Here is a 21628-nt window from a genome sequence, read left to right as displayed (position 1 = left end):
CACATACACAATCAATTGTCTCAAGGCTTAACAATCGTTCTTTAACCTGTCTCCTTCCCTTCATCTACAGTGATTGAAGTGGATTTAACAAGTGACATCAATAAGAGATCATAGCTTTTTAACCTGGATTCACCTGGGGTTGATGTCAAGGCTCTGTGCAGGGGAGTCAAGTTCTTCCACACCGATCTCGACAAACCATTTCTGTATGGACCTCGCATTGTGCACAGGGGTATTGTCATGCTGAAACAGGAAAGGGCCTTCCCAAACTGTTGCCATAAAGTTGGAAGCACAAAATTGTCTAGAATGTCATTTTACGCTGTAGTGTTAAGATTTCCCTTCACTGGAACTAAGGGGTCTAGACCGAACCATGAAAAACAGACCGTTATTACTCCTCCACCAAACTTTACAGTTGCCACTATGGATTGGGGCAGGTAGCATTCTCCTGGCCTCTGCCAAACCCAGATGTGTCTGTCAGACTGCCAGATGGTGGGGCGTGAATCATCACTCCAGAGTATGCGTTTCCACTGCTCCAGAGTACAATGGCGTCGAGCTTTACACCACTCCAGACAATGCTTGGCATTGCGCATGGTGATCTTAGGCTTGTGTGCGGCTGCTCAGCCATGGAAACCCATTTCATTAATCTCCCGATGAACAGTTATTTTGCTGACGTTGCTTCCAGAGGCAGTTTGAAACTCGGTAGTGAGCGTTGTAACCAAGGACAGACACTTTTTACGCTCTACACGGTTCAGCACTCGGCGATCCCGTTCTGTGAGCTTGTGTGTTCTACCACTTCGCGGTTGAGCCTTTGTTGCTCCTAGACATTTCCACTTCACAATAACAGCACTTACAGTTGACCGGGGCAGCTCTAACAGGGCAGATATTTTACTAACTGACTTGTTGGATATGTGGCATCCTATGAAGGTGCCACGTTGAAATTCACTGAGGTCTTCAGTAAGGCCATTCTACTGCCAATGCTTGTCTATGGAGATTGCATGGATGTGTGCTCGATTTTATATACCTGTGTGACTGAAATAGACGAATCCACAATTTTGAAGGATTTCCACACTTTTGTATATATTTGTGTTTTGTTTTACTTTCACTTAGCTAGAGAATGCAGCTAGCTAGTTTAGTCTACTCAAAACACCCTGCTCAAACAGAGAGCGATGCTATGTTAGCTAGCTGGCTATGACTATCCAACACAACACTGGAACTCTTCTAAGTCAAGGTAAGCTTTTGGTTTTATTAATTTATTGCCACCAGGGCCCGCCGGTGTCACTGCTATACGGCTTTCTGACTGTACGCTGTACTGCACGATTGCAGCGGCCTTACTAATGCGTTACGTTATAGTACTTCTAGTTGGCTATGACATGACAACGGTGTAGGCTGTGTGTAGCAGTTAGAGGTTATGATATGAAAGGTTTGGCTTTGAAAGTTTTTTTTTTTTTCGCCTGGTCACAGACAGCAGATGTGTTGCGCACTGAAGTCTAGAAAGGAATTGAAAAGGTGAGAGGAGGAGAGCACATAGTTGTATACAGTCTTAACTTTGTCCACATTGTATTTTTTACAGCCTTATTCTAAAATGTATTAAATAAATAAAAATTCTCAGCAATCTAGAATCAATGCCCCATAATGACAAAGACCTGAAAATAGCTGTGCAGCGACGCTCCCCATCCAACCTCACAGAGCTTGAGAGGATCTGCAGAGAAGAATGGGAGAAACTCCCCAAATACAGGTGTGCCAAGTTTGTAGCGTCATACCCAAGAAGACTCGAGACTGTAATCGCTGCCAAAGGTGCTTCAACAAAGTACTGAGTAAAGGGTCTGAATACTTTCCGAAAGCACTGTATACAACGAGCAAAGTGATCATGCTGTTTGTACGTGGCTGCTATGTAAGTGATCATGCTGTTTGTACGTGGCTGCTATGAAAGTGATCATGCTGTTTGTACGTGGCTGCTATGTAAGTGATCATGCTGTTTGTACGTGGCTGCTATGAAAGTGAACTGTGTTTGAGTGTCACGGTTGTTGTCGGTAGAAATGGACCAAAACGCAGCAGGTACGTGAATGCTCATCTTGATATTTAATTACCTTTCAAAACGAACATATAAAATAACAAAAACACGAACGATCAACAAAAACAGTCTGGTAAGGCACAAGGCGAAACACAGAACAATCACCCACAAATCACACATACAAACACACCCTAATATATGGAACTCTCAATCAAAGGCAGATAGACAACACCTGCCTTCAACTGAGAGTCCCAACCCCAATCAACCAAACATAGAAACACACAACCTAGACTAACCATAGAATTACTAAACATAAACCAAAACCCGGAATTACTAAATTAAACACCCTTTACACAAACACACCACCCCGAACCACAGAAAACAAATACCCCCTGCCACGCCCTGACCAAACTACAAAACAATTAACCTTATATACTGGCCAGGACGTGACAGTACCCCCCCTTAAAGGTGCTACCCCAGAAGCACCTTAACAAAAAAATAACCCCAAGCAACACCAACAAAAGTCCCCTTTTCTAAAGGGAGGGAAGGGAGGGTGGCTGCCGTCAACGACGGCACTGTGCTACACCCCCCTCCCCAACCCACCTATTTCTGGAGGTGGCTCTGGCTCCGGCCGTTCCAGGCTGTCGGGCCACTCTGAGCTTCGCCGGGGGGCAGTCGGGGCAGTCTGGCAATTCGGGAGAGTCTGGGCAGTCTGGCAATTCGGGACAGTCTGGGCAGTCTGGCAATTCGGGACAGTCTGGGCAGTCTGGCAATTCGGGACAGTCTGGGCAGTCTGGCAATTCGGGACAGTCTGGGCAGTCTGGCAATTCGGGACAGTCTGGGCAGTCTGGCAATTCGGGACAGTCTGGGCAGTCTGGCAATTCGGGACAGTCTGGGCAGTCTGGCCACTCCGGCAGTTCAGGGCAGTCTGGCCACTCCGGCAGTTCAGGGCAGTCTGGCCACTCCGGCAGTTCAGGGCAGTCTGGCCACTCCGGCAGTTCAGGGCAGTCTGGCCACTCCGGCAGTTCAGGGCAGTCTGGCCACTCCGGCAGTTCAGGGCAGTCTGGCCACTCCGGCAGTTCAGGGCAGTCTGGCCACTCCGGCAGTTCAGGGCAGTCTGGCCACTCCGGCAGTTCAGGGCAGTCTGGCCACTCCGGCAGTTCAGGGCAGTCTGGCCACTCCGGCAGTTCAGGGCAGTCTGGCCACTCCGGCAGTTCAGGGCAGTCTGGCCACTCCGGCAGTTCAGGGCAGTCTGGCCACTCCGGCAGTTCAGGGCAGTCTGGCCACTCCGGCAGTTCAGGGCAGTCTGGCCACTCCGGCAGTTCAGCGCAGTCTGGCCACTCCGGCAGTTCAGCGCAGTCTGGCCACTCCGGCAGTTCAGCGCAGTCTGGCCACTCCGGCAGTTCAGCGCAGTCTGGCCACTCCGGCAGTTCAGCGCAGTCTGGCCACTCCGGCAGTTCAGCGCAGTCTGGCCACTCCGGCAGTTCAGCGCAGTCTGGCCACTCCGGCAGTTCAGCGCAGTCTGGCCACTCCGGCAGTTCAGCGCAGTCTGGCCACTCCGGCAGTTCAGCGCAGTCTGGCCACTCCGGCAGTTCAGCGCAGTCTGGCCACTCCGGCAGTTCAGCGCAGTCTGGCCACTCCGGCAGTTCAGCGCAGTCTGGCCACTCCGGCAGTTCAGCGCAGTCTGGCCACTCCGGCAGTTCAGCGCAGTCTGACCTCTCTGGCGACTGTTGACTGGCGGGCAGCTCTGACGACTGTTGACTGGCGGGCAGCTCTGACGACTGTTGACTGGCGGGCAGCTCTGACGACTGTTGACTGGCGGGCAGCTCTGACGATGACTGTTGACTGGCGGGCAGCTCTGACGATGACTGTTGACTGGCGGGCAGCTCTGACGATGACTGTTGACTGGCGGGCAGCTCTGACGATGACTGTTGACTGGCGGGCAGCTCTGACGATGACTGTTGACTGGCGGGCAGCTCTGACGATGACTGTTGACTGGCGGGCAGCTCTGACGATGACTGTTGACTGGCGGGCAGCTCTGACGATGACTGTTGACTGGCGGGCAGCTCTGACGATGACTGTTGACTGGCGGGCAGCTCTGACGATGACTGTTGACTGGCGGGCAGCTCTGATGATGACTGTTGACTGGCGGGCAGCTCTGATGAAGACTGTTGACTGGCGGGCAGCTCTGATGAAGACTGTTGACTGGTGGGCAGCTCTGATGAAGACTGTTGACTGGCGAGGCTGGGTTGACGCACTTGTAGCCTGGTGCGTGGTGCTGGTACTGGGATTACCAGATTATGTACACGCACCTCCAGGCTAGTGCGGGGAGCGGGAACAGGACGAGTCGGACTGGGTTGACGCACTTCCGGGTCCGCACGAGAGACAGGAGCTGGAAACCCAGGGCTATGGAGGCGCACAGCCGGTCTAGATCTTACCTCCTGCACAACCCGCCTTGGCTGGATGGAACTAGTAGCCCTGTACGAGCGGGGTGCTCGTACAGGGCAGACTGGGCTGTGCAGGGGCCTGATGGTAGCCGTGCGTGAGCGGGAGTTGGGTAGCCTGGTCCTCGGAGGCGTACCGGCGACCAGATGCGCTGCGCAGGCATCCTCCTACCAGGCTGGATGCCCGCTCTAGCACGGCACCTGCGAGGGGCTGGAATAACGCGCACTGGACTGTGCGTGCGTATGGGTGAGATAGTGCGCTCCTCAGCGAAACATAGCGCTCTCCACCCCATACGCTCCTCCATATAACCACGGGTAGCTGGCTTCCGGCTCTTCTTACGCCTAGCCAAACTACCCGTGTGCCCCCCCCCCCAAAATTTTCTTGGGGGTGCCTCTCGTGCATCTCCTTCAGCGCGTCCACTCTGGCCTCGTACCACCGCCTCTCTGCCTTGGCTGCCTCAATTTCCCACTGCGGGCGGCGATAATCCCCAGCCTGATGCCAGGGTCCGGCCCCGTCCAGAACTTCCTCCCAAGTCCACTTCTCCCGCCAGTCCAACTCGAACTCCGTCTGCTCCTTCCTCTGCTGCTTGGTCCTTTGGGGGTGGGTGATTCTGTCACGGTTGTTGTCGGTAAATGAGGACCAAAACGCAGCAGGTACGTGAATGCTCATCTTGATATTTAATTACCTTTCAAAACGAACATACAAAATAACAAAAACACGAACGATCAACAAAAACAGTCTGGTAAGGCACAAGGCGAAACACAGAACAATCACCCACCAATCACACATACAAACACACCCTAATATATGGAACTCTCAATCAAAGGCAGATAGACAACACCTGCCTTCAACTGAGAGTCCCAACCCCAATCAACCAAACATAGAAACACACAACCTAGACTAACCATAGAATTACTAAACATAAACCAAAACCCGGAATTACTAAATTAAACACCCTTTACACAAACACACCACCCCGAACCACAGAAAACAAATACCCCCTGCCACGCCCTGACCAAACTACAAAACAATTAACCTTATATACTGGCCAGGACGTGACATTGAGTGTGATCAGGGTTGTTTTCATTTTGCCGATTCTGTTGAAAAACTGATGAAACGGGGATAAACATACCTGAATTTGTCCAATAGAAACTCTCATTTGCAAAGGTTGGCCTAATGATTACACCCTAGATCAGCTAGATGCAGGCAAGAGTGTGCAAGTCTGTATTGAATGTGTCACTGTCTGTCACCTAATTTACTCACAATTCTTTCAACCTGTGTTCACCTACATTGTAAACTTTCATCCATAGGCTAGGTTGTAGCAACCTCAAGATGGATAAAGGGAAAATCTAAGTATCGTGTAGTAACCTAAACCAATTGCTGTTACATTGAACTGGTTGAATGGAATATGAATGACAGTCATCCAATATGCTGTAATAGAAATAAGGCCCCCTCATCTTTAATGGCACCGACCACCACTGTTGTGCTAGTCTCTCTGTGTGTTTGTGTGTGTGTGTGTGTGTGTGTGTGTGTGTGTGTGTGTGTGTGTGGCATATGGATAAATGCGCTCACTTAGCACAGCAGCAGCAGCCCAGAATGCATTGCAGCAGCAGTAGCTCTTCCCCCTCAAGAAATGTAATAATCTCCATCTCTTCTCATGTGTTTATACAGTGATATACAAGCAACAGTAAAGGCTACAGTGTTTTGTGTGGTGGACATAATAACCCATAGAAACAAAGCCAAAAGCACAGATAGGCTGTAGATAAAGAAATACAGGTTGTGTCCTAATTGGCTCCCTATTCCCTATGTAGTGCACTACCCTTGACCAATTAGATTTGGTTAGGTGTGGGTGGTGCTCTTAATGGCCAATTCTACACAATTGAATGAAAATGTTGCTGTTTTAAAGCAAGTTTAATGCAATTCTACCCATTTTGCCATGTGGTGGGAATAATATATTTTTTTACATTTTATACCACATTTCCTGTAATTCTACCCATTTTGCCATGACTTATGATATCTGAGTGAGGTCTGGGCCCCTGAGCACGTGGCCTGCGTGTCAGGTTGGTATTCGGCCATGATTACTACACGTTTAAATAGCTTGCTAGGCTAACCTGCTAATGTAAAAATTGTTAGCTGACATGACGTTTTCATCCATAGCTTTTATGTGAGTAAAGTCTGTATAAATCACGACAGCGGGATGGAAACAGGAAGTTTCGGTACAATTTTATAAATGCAGACGGATAATTTGTTAGTTCGACATGGTGGGATCTTTTTCAGTCTGTAAAATGTATGATGGAATTTTTTTTAATGTGAAAATATTGATATAATAGCTATCATATGGAAGAAAACTTGGAGTCATGAGATGATATGGTGTGTGGTCCTCCCACTACGACTCTGGAAATCATGCAGTTTATTAGGCAACAGATAAAATAAATTATGACGAAAGTGCACGTGATGAGAATACCCCATAACGACAATGTGAAAACATGTTTTCTGAATTTGAAATTGAAATACAGAAATATCTCATTTACATAAGTATTCACACCCTTGAGTCAATACTTTGTAGAAGCACTTTTGGCGCCGATTACATCTTTGAGTCATCTTGGGTATGTCTGTATCAGCTTTGAGTCGTCTTGGGTATATCTGTATAAGCTTTGAGTCGTCTTGGGTATATCTGTATCAGCTTTGAGTCGTCTTGGGTATATCTGTATCAGCTTTGAGTCGTCTCGGGTATATCTGTATCAGCTTTGAGTCGTCTTGGGTATATCTGTATCAGCTTTGAGTCGTCTCGGGTATATCTGTATCAGCTTTGAGTCGTCTTGGGTATGCCTGTATCATTTTTGAGTCATCTGGATTTGGGGAATTTCTCTCGTTCTGTTAAGTTACACTGAACAAAAACATAAACGCACAGCCTCCCGAGTGGCGCAGTGCTAGCTGTGAGATTCCAGGTTCTGTCGCAGCCGGCTGCGACCGGGAGTCCCATGGGGCGGTGCACAATTGGCCCAGCGTCGTCCGGGTTAGGGGAGGGTTTGGCCAGCAGGGATGTTCTTGTCCCATTGCACTCCAGCGATTCCTGTGGCGGGCCGGGGGCAATGTACGCTGACACGGTCGCCAGGTGTACGGTGTTTCCTCCGACACATTGGTGCGGCTGGCTTGCGGGTTAAGCGGGCATTGTGGCAAGAAGCAATGTGGCTTGGTTGGTTGTGTTTCGGAGGACGCATGGCTCTCGACCATCGCCTCTCTCGAGTCCGTACGGGAGTTGCAGCAATGAGACAAGACTGTAACTACCAATTGGATACCACGAAATTGGGGAGAAAAAGGGCAATTTTTGAAACGCAACATGCAACAATTGTGAGGAAAATGTAGGAAAATGCGCATATTTTCTTTATGCAGATTTTTAAAATATTCGTATGAAAACCAATCACCAATTGGATGGAAACCTAGTGACAAGAGAAAAACTGCTGATGCACAACCAAATATAGAATCACCTGGTGTATTCTACTATTCTAACTCTCAATGTTGAGTTGAGACCCCGACTGAGTTAAACATTTTATTGTATTTTTTATGAATAAAAATGCAATATATGCAGTACCAGTCAAAAGGGTTTTTCTTTATTTGTACTATTTTCTACATTGTAGAACAATAGTGAAGACAACAAAACTATTAAATAACACATATGGAATCGTGTAGTTACCAAAAAAGTGTTTAACAAATCAAAACAGACACCCTTTGCCTTGATGACAGCTTTGCACACTCTTCATGAGGTAGTCACCAGCTTCATGAGGTAGTCACCTGGAATGCATTACAGTTAATAGGTGTGCCTTCTTAAAAGTTAATTTGTGGAATTTCTTTCCTTCTAAATGCGTTTGAGACAATCAGTTGTGTTGTGACAAGGTAAGGGTACACAGAAGATAGCCCTATTTGGTTAAAGACCAAGACCGTATTATGGCAAAAACAGCTAAAATAAGCAAAGAGAAACGACATTCCATCATTACTTTAAGAGATGAAGGTCAGTCAATCCGTAATTTTATTTGAGTTGAAGTTTCTTCAAGTGCAGTCGTCGCAAAAACCATCAAGCGCTATGATGAAACTGGCTCTCATGAGGACCGCCACAGGAATGGAAGACCCAGAGTTACCTCTGCTGCAGAGGATAAGTTCATTAGAGTTTCCAGCCTCAGAAATTGTAGCCCAAATATTTGCTTCACAGAGTTCAAGTAACAGACACATCTCAACATCAACTGTTCAGAGGAGACTGTGTGAATCAGGCCTTCATGGTCGAATTGCTGCAAATAAACCACTACTAAAGGACACCAATAAGAAGAAGAGACTTGCTTGGGCAAAGAAACACAAGCAATGGCCATTAGACCGGTGAAAATCTGTCCTTTGATCTCATGAGTCCAAATGTGAGATTTTTGGTTCTAATTGTCGTGTCTTTGTGAGACGCAGAGTAGGTGAACGGATGATCTTCGCATGTGTGGTTCCCACCGTGAAGCATGGAGGAGGAGGTGCTATGTGTGGGGGTGCTTTGCTGGTGACACTGTCTGTGATTTATTTAGAATTCAAGGCACACTTAACCAGCATGGCTACCACAGCATTCTGCAGCGATATGCCATCACATCTGGTTTGGGCTTAGTGGGATTATCATTTGTTTTTCAACAGGACAATGACCCAACACACCACCAGGCTGTGTAAGGGCTATTTGACCAAGAAGGAGAGTGATGGAGTGCTGCATCAGATGACCTGACCTCCACAATCACCTGACCTAAACCCAATTGAGATGGTTTGGGATGAGTTGGACCGCAGAGTGAAGGAAAAGCAGCCAACAAGTGCTCAGCATAGTTGGGAACTCCTTCAAGACTGTTGGAAAATCATTCCAGGTGAAGCTGGTTGAGAGAATGCCAAGAGTGTGCAAAGCTGTCATCAAGGCAAAGGGTGGCTACTTTGAAGAATCTAAAATGTAGAAAATAGTCAAATAAAGAACAACCCTTGAATCAATAGCTATGTCCAAACTTTTGACTGGTATTTTATATATATTTTTAACTCATCATCAAGCTAAGATTATTTGAATCAACTGTGTAGTACTAGGGCAACAAACAAAATGTCCACCCCTTGGGGTCACAGGATCCAGTCTGGGAAATGCTGCTGTAACTATTTATATTTTATGGTACGGTTCAACACTAGATTGGTCAAAGACAATTCACTAACACAAACTGAATAACATCAATAAAGTCATACAGATGGATTAATGTTGCTCTCTTCTGTTTGACGTGTATTGTGTCTCTTCCATCAGGGACCAAGTTGGAAACAAGTGGACACTCACCTGTTTGATACATAACAGACGGTCATTGGTCTGCTGTATGTGCCTGTCCATCGACGGAATGGAGGTCATTTTGTCCCTCTTTGACCTCTACCTTCCAGCCATTAAACTAGTGACCTCTGGAAGAGAAGACAGAGAGACAAAGACATTAAACTAGTGACCTCTGGAAGAGAAGACAGAGAGACAAAGACATTAAACTAGTGACCTCTGGAGGAGAAGACAGAGAGACAAAGACATTCATATCTCCCTCACTAGCTTTAAGCACCAGCTGTCAGAGCAGCTCACAGATCACTGCACCTGTAAATAGTCCATCTGTAAACAGCCCATCTATCTACCTACCTCATCCCCATACTGTATTTATTTATTTATTTATCTTGCTCCTTTGCACCCCAGTATCTCTACTTGCACATTCATCTTCTGCACATCCTACCATTCCAGTGTTTAATTGCTATATTGTAATTACTTCGCCACCATGGCCTATTTATTGCCTTAACTCCCTTAACTTACCTCATTTGCACTCACTGTATATAGAATACATTTTTTTTTCCTTTTTTTCCAACTGTATTATTGACTGTATGTTTTGTTTATTCCATGTGTAACTCTGTGTTGTTGTATGTGTCAAATTACTATGAATTGCTACGCTTTATCTTGGCCAGGTCACAGTTGCAAATGAGAACTTGAGGAGAGAAAAAAACCAGGATATTGCAGTGTGTATGTCTGTGTGTGTGTCTGTGCCTCTGTGAGTTGTGTGTGTTAAGAGGGAGCTGGCAGGTGCGTGGAAGGAGAGAGGTAGAGCTATTGATTTGACAGGTGACATGGCCACTGAGGCAGCGACAGCAACAGCAGAGACAGAGACTTTACCCCCTGTTTTTTTGAATACCCAGCAGAAATCAAATCAGAGAAGGGAGAAGAATCAATTTTAAACACAGAATTCTGAGGGAGAACCCAGAAACGTTGTTTGCCGACTGCTCACAAAACAGGACTGTTACAAACCTGTTATTTTACACAGACCACACAACTGCCTGGCATACAGCTGTAACCAGGCATTTCAGCTATACCACAAAGAAAGGCATCTGCAAGGGAAGGCAAATACACATTTTTGAGGACAGCGACAAGGACCAGGAAAACAGGTTTCTGACGTAAAACATGTACCAGAACGGCACTATCATGGTCCAGGGCAGTGAGGCTGCACTCAGCTCTGTTGTGCAGGACTTCCCCACCCTAACGAAGATAGCGGAAAGCAAAAAAGACAAGGACAGCACCCCGACCTCTCCCCTCAGGCACCCCAACAGCAGGGCTATCCTCCCCCCTGCCTGCCTACAACCACCAGAGCCAAGACCACACTACCATCAGCCTGTTGAGAGACGGGCTAGCTATGTTAGAGGTATGGGTTACTGAGCTGAAGGAGCAGCCCCCCAGCTACACCACCACCAGCCCAGACACAGAGCTTCTGCAGGACCAGATCAACCAGTGCAGGACCCAGCTGAAGAACTCTGTCCAGGAGCTGAGAGAGAGCCTTACCACAGCTCTTGAGGAGGTAAAGGCCACCATGAGGAGAGAGCCTTACCACAGCTCTTGAGGAGGTAAAGGCCACCATGAGGAGAAAGCTAGTGCAGGTAAAGGAGGAGATGGCAAAGGAGTTGTCTGTCATCAAGAGGGTGCTACAGCACAGAGAACAGACTGTAGAGACTCCCAGAGAGAAGCTGCAGCCCCTCACCACCCCTAACTACCCCACTGACCCACCTTTACCCACAATCCCCCCCATACCGACAACACTTCACCCACACCCCCAGTAAACAAGGAGGCTCACATGGAGACATCTACTACAGAGAGAAGCTCTCTGGCCCCCCCTGACACACCCCCACACACCCCTCCATGTACACAGGCCCTGTGTACTCCAGCCCCAGACCGTAAACGCACTAATCTGGTAAAACCCACTGAAGTGGCCATCCTCATTGACTCAAATGGGAAATTCATCCAAGAAGATAAACTCTTCCCCCAACACAAAGTGTGCAAAATATGGTGCCCAAAAACACAGGATGCACTCCACATCCTGTCCCAACCTGACTTTGGCACACCAGGCTACATCATTATTCACACCGGCACCAACAACCTGCGAGAGGAGCAGGAGAGAGTAGGCAGCCTGGTCAACAGAGTAGCAGAGAGGGCCTCTGAGTGGTTCCCCAACTCCCACATCACCATCTCCACTCTGCTGCCCCGCAAAGACTTTCATCCCTGTACCATTCAAAAAGTCAACGCTGACATCACCAGAGGGTGTACTCCTGAACGTACATGTTGCTCACCACCCAACAATCACCCCAGAGCATCTGCACGACCACTCCCACCTGAGGAAGCAGACAGTAGGGATGTTTGCCAAGTCTCTAAAAGACGTAGCACTTAGTAGACAAACACCCCATGCCGCACTGGACAGAGGACCACCCAGAGACCCCTACCAGACCACTGCACCACCAAGGAGCCCCAGACCCTTCATCGCCCCCACCACCCCACAGGCCCAACCCACCACCAGAGCATCACCACTTCCATCGGCTTAGCCAGACCGGACCGGGCCCAGCCTACTACCCCGCACCAGACCACCACCTCTACCAGACCGGACCGGGCCCAGCCTACTACCCCACACCAGACCACCACCTCTACCAGACCGGACCGGGCCCAGCCTACTACCCCGCACCAGACCACCACCTCTACCAGACCGGACCGGGCCCAGCCTACTACCCCGCACCAGACCACCACCCCTACAAGACCAGAGAGGAAGCCCCACGGCCCAGACCTGGCCCTCCTCCACTCCACAGGGCCCAGACCACCACCCCTACCAGACCACCACCCCTACCAACAGCAGGACCAGCGCAGCTACGCAGAGGTCGTCAGAGGACAGGAGAACCCTGTAGGATTAAGTGAGATTAAACAGGTCCTCCAATACATCTGCACTAAACACACACACACACACACACACACACACACACACACACACACACACACACACACACACACACACACACACACACACACACCTATTGTACTAGAATTTATTTGTTCAATGAATAGGAATATTTATATATATATAACAGAAAGAATGTTCGTTGTTATCCTGTTTATCTCTTAACAATTTATTAGTTTGTAGTTACTGTATTTCTGACTGCTATTCTTTCTTTTTGCAACATGAAATCACTATCAGTTAGCATGTGGAACATTCAGGGTCTAAACTCATCAACCTATCAGTTAGCATGTGGAACATTCAGGGTCTAAACTCATCAACCTATCAGTTAGCATGTGGAACATTCAGGGTCTAAACTCATCAACCTATCAGTTAGCATGTGGAACATTCAGGGCCTAAACTCATCAACCTATCAGTTAGCATGTGGAACACTCAGGGCCTAAACTCATCAATCTTCAGACTGAAGAGTTTAACACGAGAGTTCAACAAAAATCTGAAAGATGTTGACGTCATCATTCTGCAGGAGACATGGTGTAAGGCTGACATTGTCACTCACTGTCCCACAGGCTACAGAGAGGTCATTGTGCCATCACAGAAACACAGCTCTGTCAATAGAGGAAGAGACTCTGGAGGATTGATCATTTGGTACAAATCTAAACTACAACATCTAACTGATCCCCTCAAAATGGGCAAATATCACATTTGGTTAAAACTGAAAAAATAACTTGTACTGACAGAAAAATATGTTTTACTTTGCGCAATATACACTGCTCAAAAAAATAAAGGGAACACTTAAACAACACATCCTAGATCTGAATTAAAGAAATAATCTTTTTAAATACTTTTTTCTTTACATAGTTGAATGTGCTGACAACAAAATCACACAAAAATAATCAATGGAAATCCAATTTATCAACCCATGGAGGTCTGGATTTGGAGTCACACTCAAAATGAAAGTGGAAAACCACACTACAGGCTGATCCAACTTTGATGTAATGTCCTTAAAACAAGACAACATGAGGCTCAGTAGTGTGTGTGGCCTCCACGTGCCTGTATGACCTCCCTACAATGCCTGGGCATGCTCCTGATGAGGTGGCGGATGGTCTCCTGAGGGATCTCCTCCCAGACCTGGACTAAAGCATCCGCCAACTCCTGGACAGTCTGTGGTGCAATGTGGCGTTGGTGGATGGAGCGAGACATGATGTGCTCAATTGGATTCAGGTCTGGGGAACGGGCGGGCCAGTCCATAGCATCAATGCCTTCCTCTTGCAGGAACTGCTGACACACTCCAGCTACATGAGGTCTAGCATTGTCTTGCATTAGGAGGAACCCAGGGCCAACCGCACCAGCATATGGTCTCGCAAGGGGTCTGAGGATCTCATCTCGGTACCTAATGGCAGTCAGGCTACCTCTGGCGAGAACATGGAGGGCTGTGCGGCCCCCCAAAGAAATGTCACCCCACAACATGACTGACCCACCGCCAAACCGGTCATGCTGGAGGATGTTGCAGGCAGCTGAACGTTCTCCACGGCGTCTCCAGACTCTGTCACGTCTGTCACGTGTTCAGTGTGAACCTGCTTTCATTTGTGAAGAGCACAGGGCGCCAGTGGCGAATTTGCCAATCTTGGTGTTCTCTGGCAAATGCCAAACGTCCTGCACGGTGTTGGGCTGTAAGCACAACCCCCACCTATCTACGTCGGGCCCTCATACCACCCTCATGGAGTCTGTTTCTGACCGTTTGAGCAGACACATGCACATTTGTGGCCTGCTGGAGGTCATTTTGCAGGGCTCTGGCAGTGCTCCTCCTGCTCCTCCTTGCACAAAGGCGGAGGTAGCGGTCCTGCTGCTGGGTTGTTGCCCTCCTACGGCCTCCTCCACATCTCGCGATGTACTGGCCTGTCTCCTGGTAGCGCCTCCATGCTCTGGACACTACGCTGACAGACACAGCAAACCTTCTTGCCACAGCTTGCATTGATGTGCCATCCTGGATGAGCTGCACTACCTGAGCCACTTGTGTGGGTTGTAGACTCTGTCTCATGCTACTACTAGAGTGAAAGCACCGCCAGCATTCAAAAGTGACCAAAACATCAGCCAGGAAGCATAGGAACTGAGAAGTGGTCTGTGGTCTCCACCTGCAGAACCACTCCTTTATTGGGGGTGTCTTGCTTATTGCCTATAATTTCCACCTGTTGTCTGTTCCATTTGCACAACAGCATGTGAAATGTATTGTCAATCAGTGTTGCTTCCTAAGTGGACAGTTTGATTTCACAGAAGTGTGATTGACTTGGAGTTACATTGTGTTGTTTAAGTGTTCACTTTATTTTTTTGAGCAGTATATATCCCCACTCAGAATCCCCATATTACTCAGAGGAGATCTTCCCCACCCTTGAGGAAGAGACGTGCCATTTCTAAGGAAATGTGCTCATTTCCAGATAAATGTGCTCATCTGTGGGGACACAAATGTGCTCACAGGAACACTACCTGATCTAACGAGCACACGAGGGGACAGCTTTATTACAGGCCATACTGTTTCTAACTGTCTTCATCTCCCCCATAGAAACAACAGTGACAGCACCGTCAACAAAAACGGAAGGGATCTTTTGCAGCTCTGTAGAAGCCTGGGTCTGTACTTTGTCAATGGTAGGTTATGGGGGGACTCACCTACTGCTCACCTCTTGGCCACAGCACAGTAGACAATATGATTACAGACATTGACCCCTTCTCTCTCAGCTCATTCACTGTCAAGCCACTAACACCTCTGTCTGATCACAGCCAAATTACGTTGTTGTTCCTCAAAAGAACAGACATGGAAACAACCACACATTCTCAGCCCAGTAAGCTGTACAACATCAGAAATTCATACAGATGGGGCCCAAAACAGCACAGAAGAATACCAGAAAGCAACCTGTAACCAAAATATCCAAACACTCTTAGATAACTTTGTGGATACCACATTCACTCACAGTAAAGAAGGCATCAATCTAGCAGTACAAAACATCAACTATATATTCAGGCAAACGGCAAAAGAAGCACAATTGAAATTGACAAAAAACAAAACAAAACAGATCACAGATGACAACTGGTTTGATGCAGATTGTAAAATTATAAGGAGAAAACTTAGAACACTATCCAACCAAAAGCACAGAGACCCAAATAAAGGTGAATTACGCCTTCATTACTGTGAGACTTTAAAACTCTATAAACGTACACTAACTTTAAAACTCTATAAAAGCACAGTACAACAGCAAGCAGCTGGCACTAATTGAGGAGTCCATAAACACAAACAACTTCTGGCAAAATTGGAAAAAACTAAAAATCTAAACAAGAGGAATTAGCGATACAAAATGGTGACATATGGACAACCCATTTTAAAACACTCTACAACACCATTCAAATTGACACAAACTCAGAACAACACCAAATTCATGAGAAGTTGAATGGATTATAAAAAGCTATAAAGGACAATCAAAATACATTGGACTACCCAATTACTGACCAGGAGCTCTATAAGAAACTTCAGGCTCTCAAATTTAAAAAAGCATGCGGACCTGATTGCACCCTAAATGAGATGCTCAAACTCACTAGCGCAACATTTCAATTGGCTATATTAAAACTGTTTAATTTGATCCTGAGTGTAGGTTATTTCCCTGACATCTGGAATCAAGGACTCATAACCCCAATCTTTAAGAACGGAGACAAATTTGACCCTAACAATTACAGAGGCATTTGTGTGAACAGTAACCTGGGGAAGGTTTTCTGGAGAAATATAAATGTAAGAGTTCTAAACTTCCTTAATAAGCACAATGTCTTGAGTAAAAACCAAATTGGATTTATACCAAAACATCGTACAACTGATCATATTTACACCCTACACACCCTGATAGATAAACATGTCCACCAAAATAATATCAAAATATACGCTTGCTTTATCGACTTCCAAAAATCATTTGATTATATTTGGCATACAGGATTGTTCTACAAAGTTATTGAAAGTGGTGTGGGGGGTAAAATATATGACATAATTAAATCAATGTATACTGGCAATACGTGCAGCATTAAAATTGGTAAGAAAATAACAGAACAGTCTCCACAATTCAGAGGTTAAATGCCTACTCTTCGCAGATGACCTATGCCTGCTGTCACCCACAGCACATGGCCTACAGCAGAGCCTGGACCTGCTAGAGCAGTATTGCCAGACCTGGGCCCTGGCAGTAAACCCCCACAGCACATGGCCTACAGCAGAGCCTGGACCTGCTAGAGCAGTACTGCCAGACCTGGGCCCTGGCAGTAAACCCCCACAGCACATGGCCTACAGCAGAGCCTGGACCTGCTAGAGCAGTACTGCCAGACCTGGGCCCTGGCAGTAAACCCCCACAGCACATGGCCTACAGCAGAGCCTGGACCTGCTAGAGCAGTACTGCCAGACCTGGGCCCTGGCAGTAAACCCCCACAGTACATGGCCTACAGCAGAGCCTGGACCTGCTAGAGCAGTACTGCCAGACCTGGGCCCTGGCAGTAAACCCCCACAGCACATGGCCTACAGCAGAGCCTGGACCTGCTAGAGCAGTACTGCCAGACCTGGGCCCTGGCAGTAAACCCCAAAAAGACTAAAATAATGATTTTCCAGAGAAGATCCAGATCTCAGGGAATTAGACCAAAGTTCTCAATTGGTACAAAATATATAGAGTACTGCACACACTACAATTACTGAGGTTTAAAAATAAGCTCAACTTGGACACCTTAATGAGGCAGTGAATGAACTGATAGAGAAAGCACGCAGGGCATTCTACGCCATTAAAAAGCAAATTTTGATTGAAATACCTATTAAAATTTGGCTAAAACGAATTGAATATGTCATTGAACCAATTGCACTTTATGGCAGCGAGGTGTGGGGTCCACTTGCAAAACAAGATTTCATCAAATGGGACAAACACCCCATTGAAACCACATTGAATTATACCCCATTGAATTATACCAATATCCATTAATAATAAAAACAAAAAAAAGACCAATCATTTTGGAAACATCTAAAAAACAGTGACCCATTTCTCATATCATTACTAAGCCCTGCAATGCCAAGAGCTGTACAAAGAAAAGAGTCCCCTCATCCAGCTGGTCCTGGGGCTGAGTTCACAAACCTGTTCTACTAACACACTGAAGCCTCAGGACCTTCATCCAGCTGGTCCTGGGGCTGAGTTCACAAACCTGTTCTACTAACACACTGAAGCCTCAGGACCCTCATCCAGCTGGTCCTGGGGCTGAGTTCACAGACCTGTTCTACTAACACACTGAAGCCTCACGACCCTCATCCAGCTGGTCCTGGGGCTGAGTTCACAAACCTGTTCTACTAACACACTGAAGCCTCAGGACCAGAACATCCAATCAATCAGAATAAACCAAATTACTACAGAGACAAAACAAAACTACATGACTTACTGGGAAACACAAGCACAAACACAAAGCAAAATGCAGTGCTATCTGGCCCTAAATCGACAGTACACCGTGGCTAAATATTTGACCATGGTTACTGATCAAAACCTTAGAAAAACCTTGACAAAGTTCAGGCTCAGTGAGCACAGCCTTGCCATTGAGAAGTGTAGACACAGGAAAACCTGGCTCCCTGTAGAGGAAAGGCTGTGCAACCACTGCACAACAGCAGAACCTGAGACAGAGCTGCATTTCCTGACAAAATGTCAAAAATATAAAACAATTAGAGTGTCATTTTCCCAAATTTGAAACCCTTATTCAAGGTTGCCATAAGTTGAGGGATAGTGTCTGACAGACCAATCAACCTGCACATGTCCTCCACTGTATGCTTATTGTTATTGTTGAATGTATGGTAATTTTGACCCTTGGTTATTGTTGTTACTGTTGTCCTGTTGACAATTTTGATTCTCTTTTTGATTTATTATATATATATATATATATATATATATATATATTTAAATATATTGTAAATATCCAAAATAAGCTTTGGCAATATGTACATTGTTACGTCATGCCAATAAAGCAAATTGAATTGAGAGACAGAGAGGGACAAAGAGAGAGCGAGAGAGACAGACAGACAGACAGACAGAGAGAGCGACAGAGACAGAGCTCTTCTTCCATAGTGCGGCAGTGAGAGAACCTTGGCATGTGTTGACTGTTTACGTTGCTCAGTCATGTAATCTGTTGGTTAACAATGATCTGTATCTGTGTCCTCAGACATGTTCTGACTACATCTCATCTCACACACACACACACACACACACACACACACACACACACACACACACACACACACACACACACACACACACACACACACACACACACACACACACACCTACTTTCCTTTCAGGAATGATATTGATTTTTTTAGCTGTTCATGGAAATAGTTTTTCTGAGGAATCATTTTTCACGTAACTAAAAGGACTTGAGCAAACAACAGGTTCCTGATCCAACATGCCACATAGCACGATCACAAGTTCAAACTATTACCCCCTAACATTAAAGGTTATCAATTCTGCCTGGAGGAACTGATTTAATGCAGCGTTCAACGTCAAAATAAATCTAAACTCAGAGCTCTGGTCATAACTCATAGAGACCTGCAGCTGTAAGAACAGGACAACGTGAATTAATGACAACGGAGCTGCATCTCTCTCCTTCTTCCTCCTCCATCCCCCTCTTTCTCTCTCTCTCTGTATTCCTCCTCCAACCCTCCCTTTGGCTTTCTCTCCGTCTTACTCCTCCGTCCCCCTCTTTCTCCATCTCCCACTTTCTCTCTCTCTCCGTCTTCCTCCTCCATCCCCCTCTTTCTCTCTCTCTCCGTCTTCCTCCTCCATCCCTCCCTTTGGCTTTCTCTCCGTCTCTGGTTTATCTCTCCCTGGCTGTCACGCTACATTTCTTTATTTTACACTAGAATAAGAAGGAATAGAAGAGGAGAGGAGAGGAGAGGAGGAATAGAGAGGAGTAATATAGAGGAGAGGATGAAGAGAGGAGAATACAGAGGAGAAGAGAGAAGATGAGAGGAGGAAGAGAGGAGAGAAAGAATAGAGAGGAGCTAGAGGAATAGAGTAGAGAGGAGAAGAGGAAGAGAAAAGAGGAGAAATTGAGAGGAGTTGAGGAATAGAGAGGAGGAATAGAGAAGAGGAATTGAGAAGAGAGAGGAGGAATAGAGAGGAGAGATGAGAGAGGAGGAATAGAGAGGAGAGAGGAGGAATAGAGAGGAGAGAGGAGGAATAGAGAGGAGAGAGGAGGAATAGAGAGGAGAGTGTACTGCACCATACTGATACTGCTCACTTAGGGGCTCTGCAGGGATTTAACTGCAGGCTGGTAATCTAGTCCACTAGACAGATAAAGAGCTTTTATACTGCTACCTACTGGAGCAGCCCTTTCTCTGTCTCTCTTTCTTTCTCTCTCTCTGTCTGACTCTCCCTCTCTCCCTCTCTCTGACGATCTCTAGCTGTCTGTCTCTCTTTCTCTCCATATATCTCGCTCCCTCTCTCTCATATGATTGATGATGGAAGTGTTGTGATGGAACACTTCCACTGTTCAGCAAGAGAATGAGACGGTGATGAGCAGCACTGTGAAGAGGTTCACGTTTCTTTATCAGTAACTAAACATCAACTTGTTGCTGGGAATATGTCATTTCTTAACTGGAAACTACTCATCAGTAAAATATTGTAAAAGTCACATTATTAGGGAACTTGTTCTTCTTGCAAAGCATGTAAATGTTTAAACCAAACAATTATATTAATCTGCTATCCACAATAATCACATTATTGTGTGCATGTAAATGTAATCATTATCAGCTCCGTACTGTTGTCTTTCCTTACTCTGTAACAGCTCAGAACTGTTGTCATTCCTTCCTCTAACAGCTCAGAACTGTTGTCTGTCCTTCCTCTGTAAAAGCTCGTAACTGTTTTCTTTCCTTCCTCTGTAACAGCTCAGAACTGTTTTCTTTCTTTCCTCTGTAACAGCTCAGAACGGTTTTCTTTCCTTCCTCTGTAACAGCTCAGAACTGTTTGCTTTCCTTCCTCTAACAGCTCAGAACTGTTGTCTTTCATTCCTCTGTAAAAGCTCGTAACTGTTTTCTTTCCTTCCTCTGTAACAGCTCAGAACAGTTTTCTTTCCTTCCTCTGTAACAGCTCAGAACTGTTTTCTTTCCTTCCTCTGTAACATCTCAGAACTGTTGTCTTTCATTCCTCTGTAACAGCTCAGTACTGTTGTCATTCCCTCCTCTGTAACAGCTCAGTACTGTTGTCATTCCCTCCTCTGTAACAGCTCAGAACTGTTGTCATTCCCTCCTCTGTAACAGCTCAGAACTGTTGTCTTTCCTTCCTCTGTAACAGCTCAGTACTGTTGTCTTTCCTTCCTCTGTAACAGCTCAGTACTGTTGTCATTCCTTCCTCTGTAACAGCTCAGAACTGTTGTCATTCCCTCCACTGTAACAGCTCAGTACTGTTGTCATTCCTTCCTCTGTAACAGCTCAGTACTGTTGTCTCTCTTTCCTCTGTAACAGCTCAGAACTGTTGTCTTTCCTTCCTCTGTAACAGCTCAGTACTGTTGTCATTCTTTCCTCTGTAACAGCTCAGTACTGTTGTCATTCCTTCCTCTGTAACAGCTCAGTACTCTTATCATTCCTTCCTCTGTAACAGCTCAGTACTGTTGTCATTCCTTCCTCTGTAACAGCTCAGAACTGTTTTCTTTCTTTCCACTGTAACAGCTCAGAACTGTTGTCATTCCTTCCTCTGTAACAGCTCAGTACTGTTGTCATTCCCTCCTCTGTAACAGCTCGGTACTGTTGTCATTCCCTCCTCTGTAACAGCTCAGTACTGTTGTCATTCCTTCCTCTGTAACAGCTCAGTACTGTTGTCATTCCTTCCTCTGTAACAGCTCAGTACTGTTGTCATTCCTTCCTCTG

At 46.3% G+C, this 21628-nt stretch overlaps 1 protein-coding gene across 2 annotated transcripts in view; it reads right to left on the bottom strand.

The window, feature by feature from the left end:
• LOC106578757 (zinc finger MIZ domain-containing protein 1) overlaps window positions 1–21628 on the bottom strand; it is a 389252-nt gene that overhangs the window by 136836 nt on the left and 230788 nt on the right. For both annotated transcript variants that reach the window (XM_045702291.1, XM_045702290.1), the window contains one exon: window positions 9774–9889. In XM_045702291.1, the coding sequence (XP_045558247.1) occupies window positions 9774–9842 (69 nt within the window). In that variant the 5' untranslated portion in view covers window positions 9843–9889. The remainder of the gene's footprint in view (window positions 1–9773; window positions 9890–21628) is intronic.

This window comes from Salmo salar, chromosome ssa19 (genome assembly GCF_905237065.1).
Source record: "Salmo salar chromosome ssa19, Ssal_v3.1, whole genome shotgun sequence".
Classification (NCBI taxonomy): Eukaryota; Metazoa; Chordata; class Actinopteri; order Salmoniformes; family Salmonidae; genus Salmo; species Salmo salar.
This window is presented reverse-complemented; position numbering and strand designations above follow the sequence as displayed.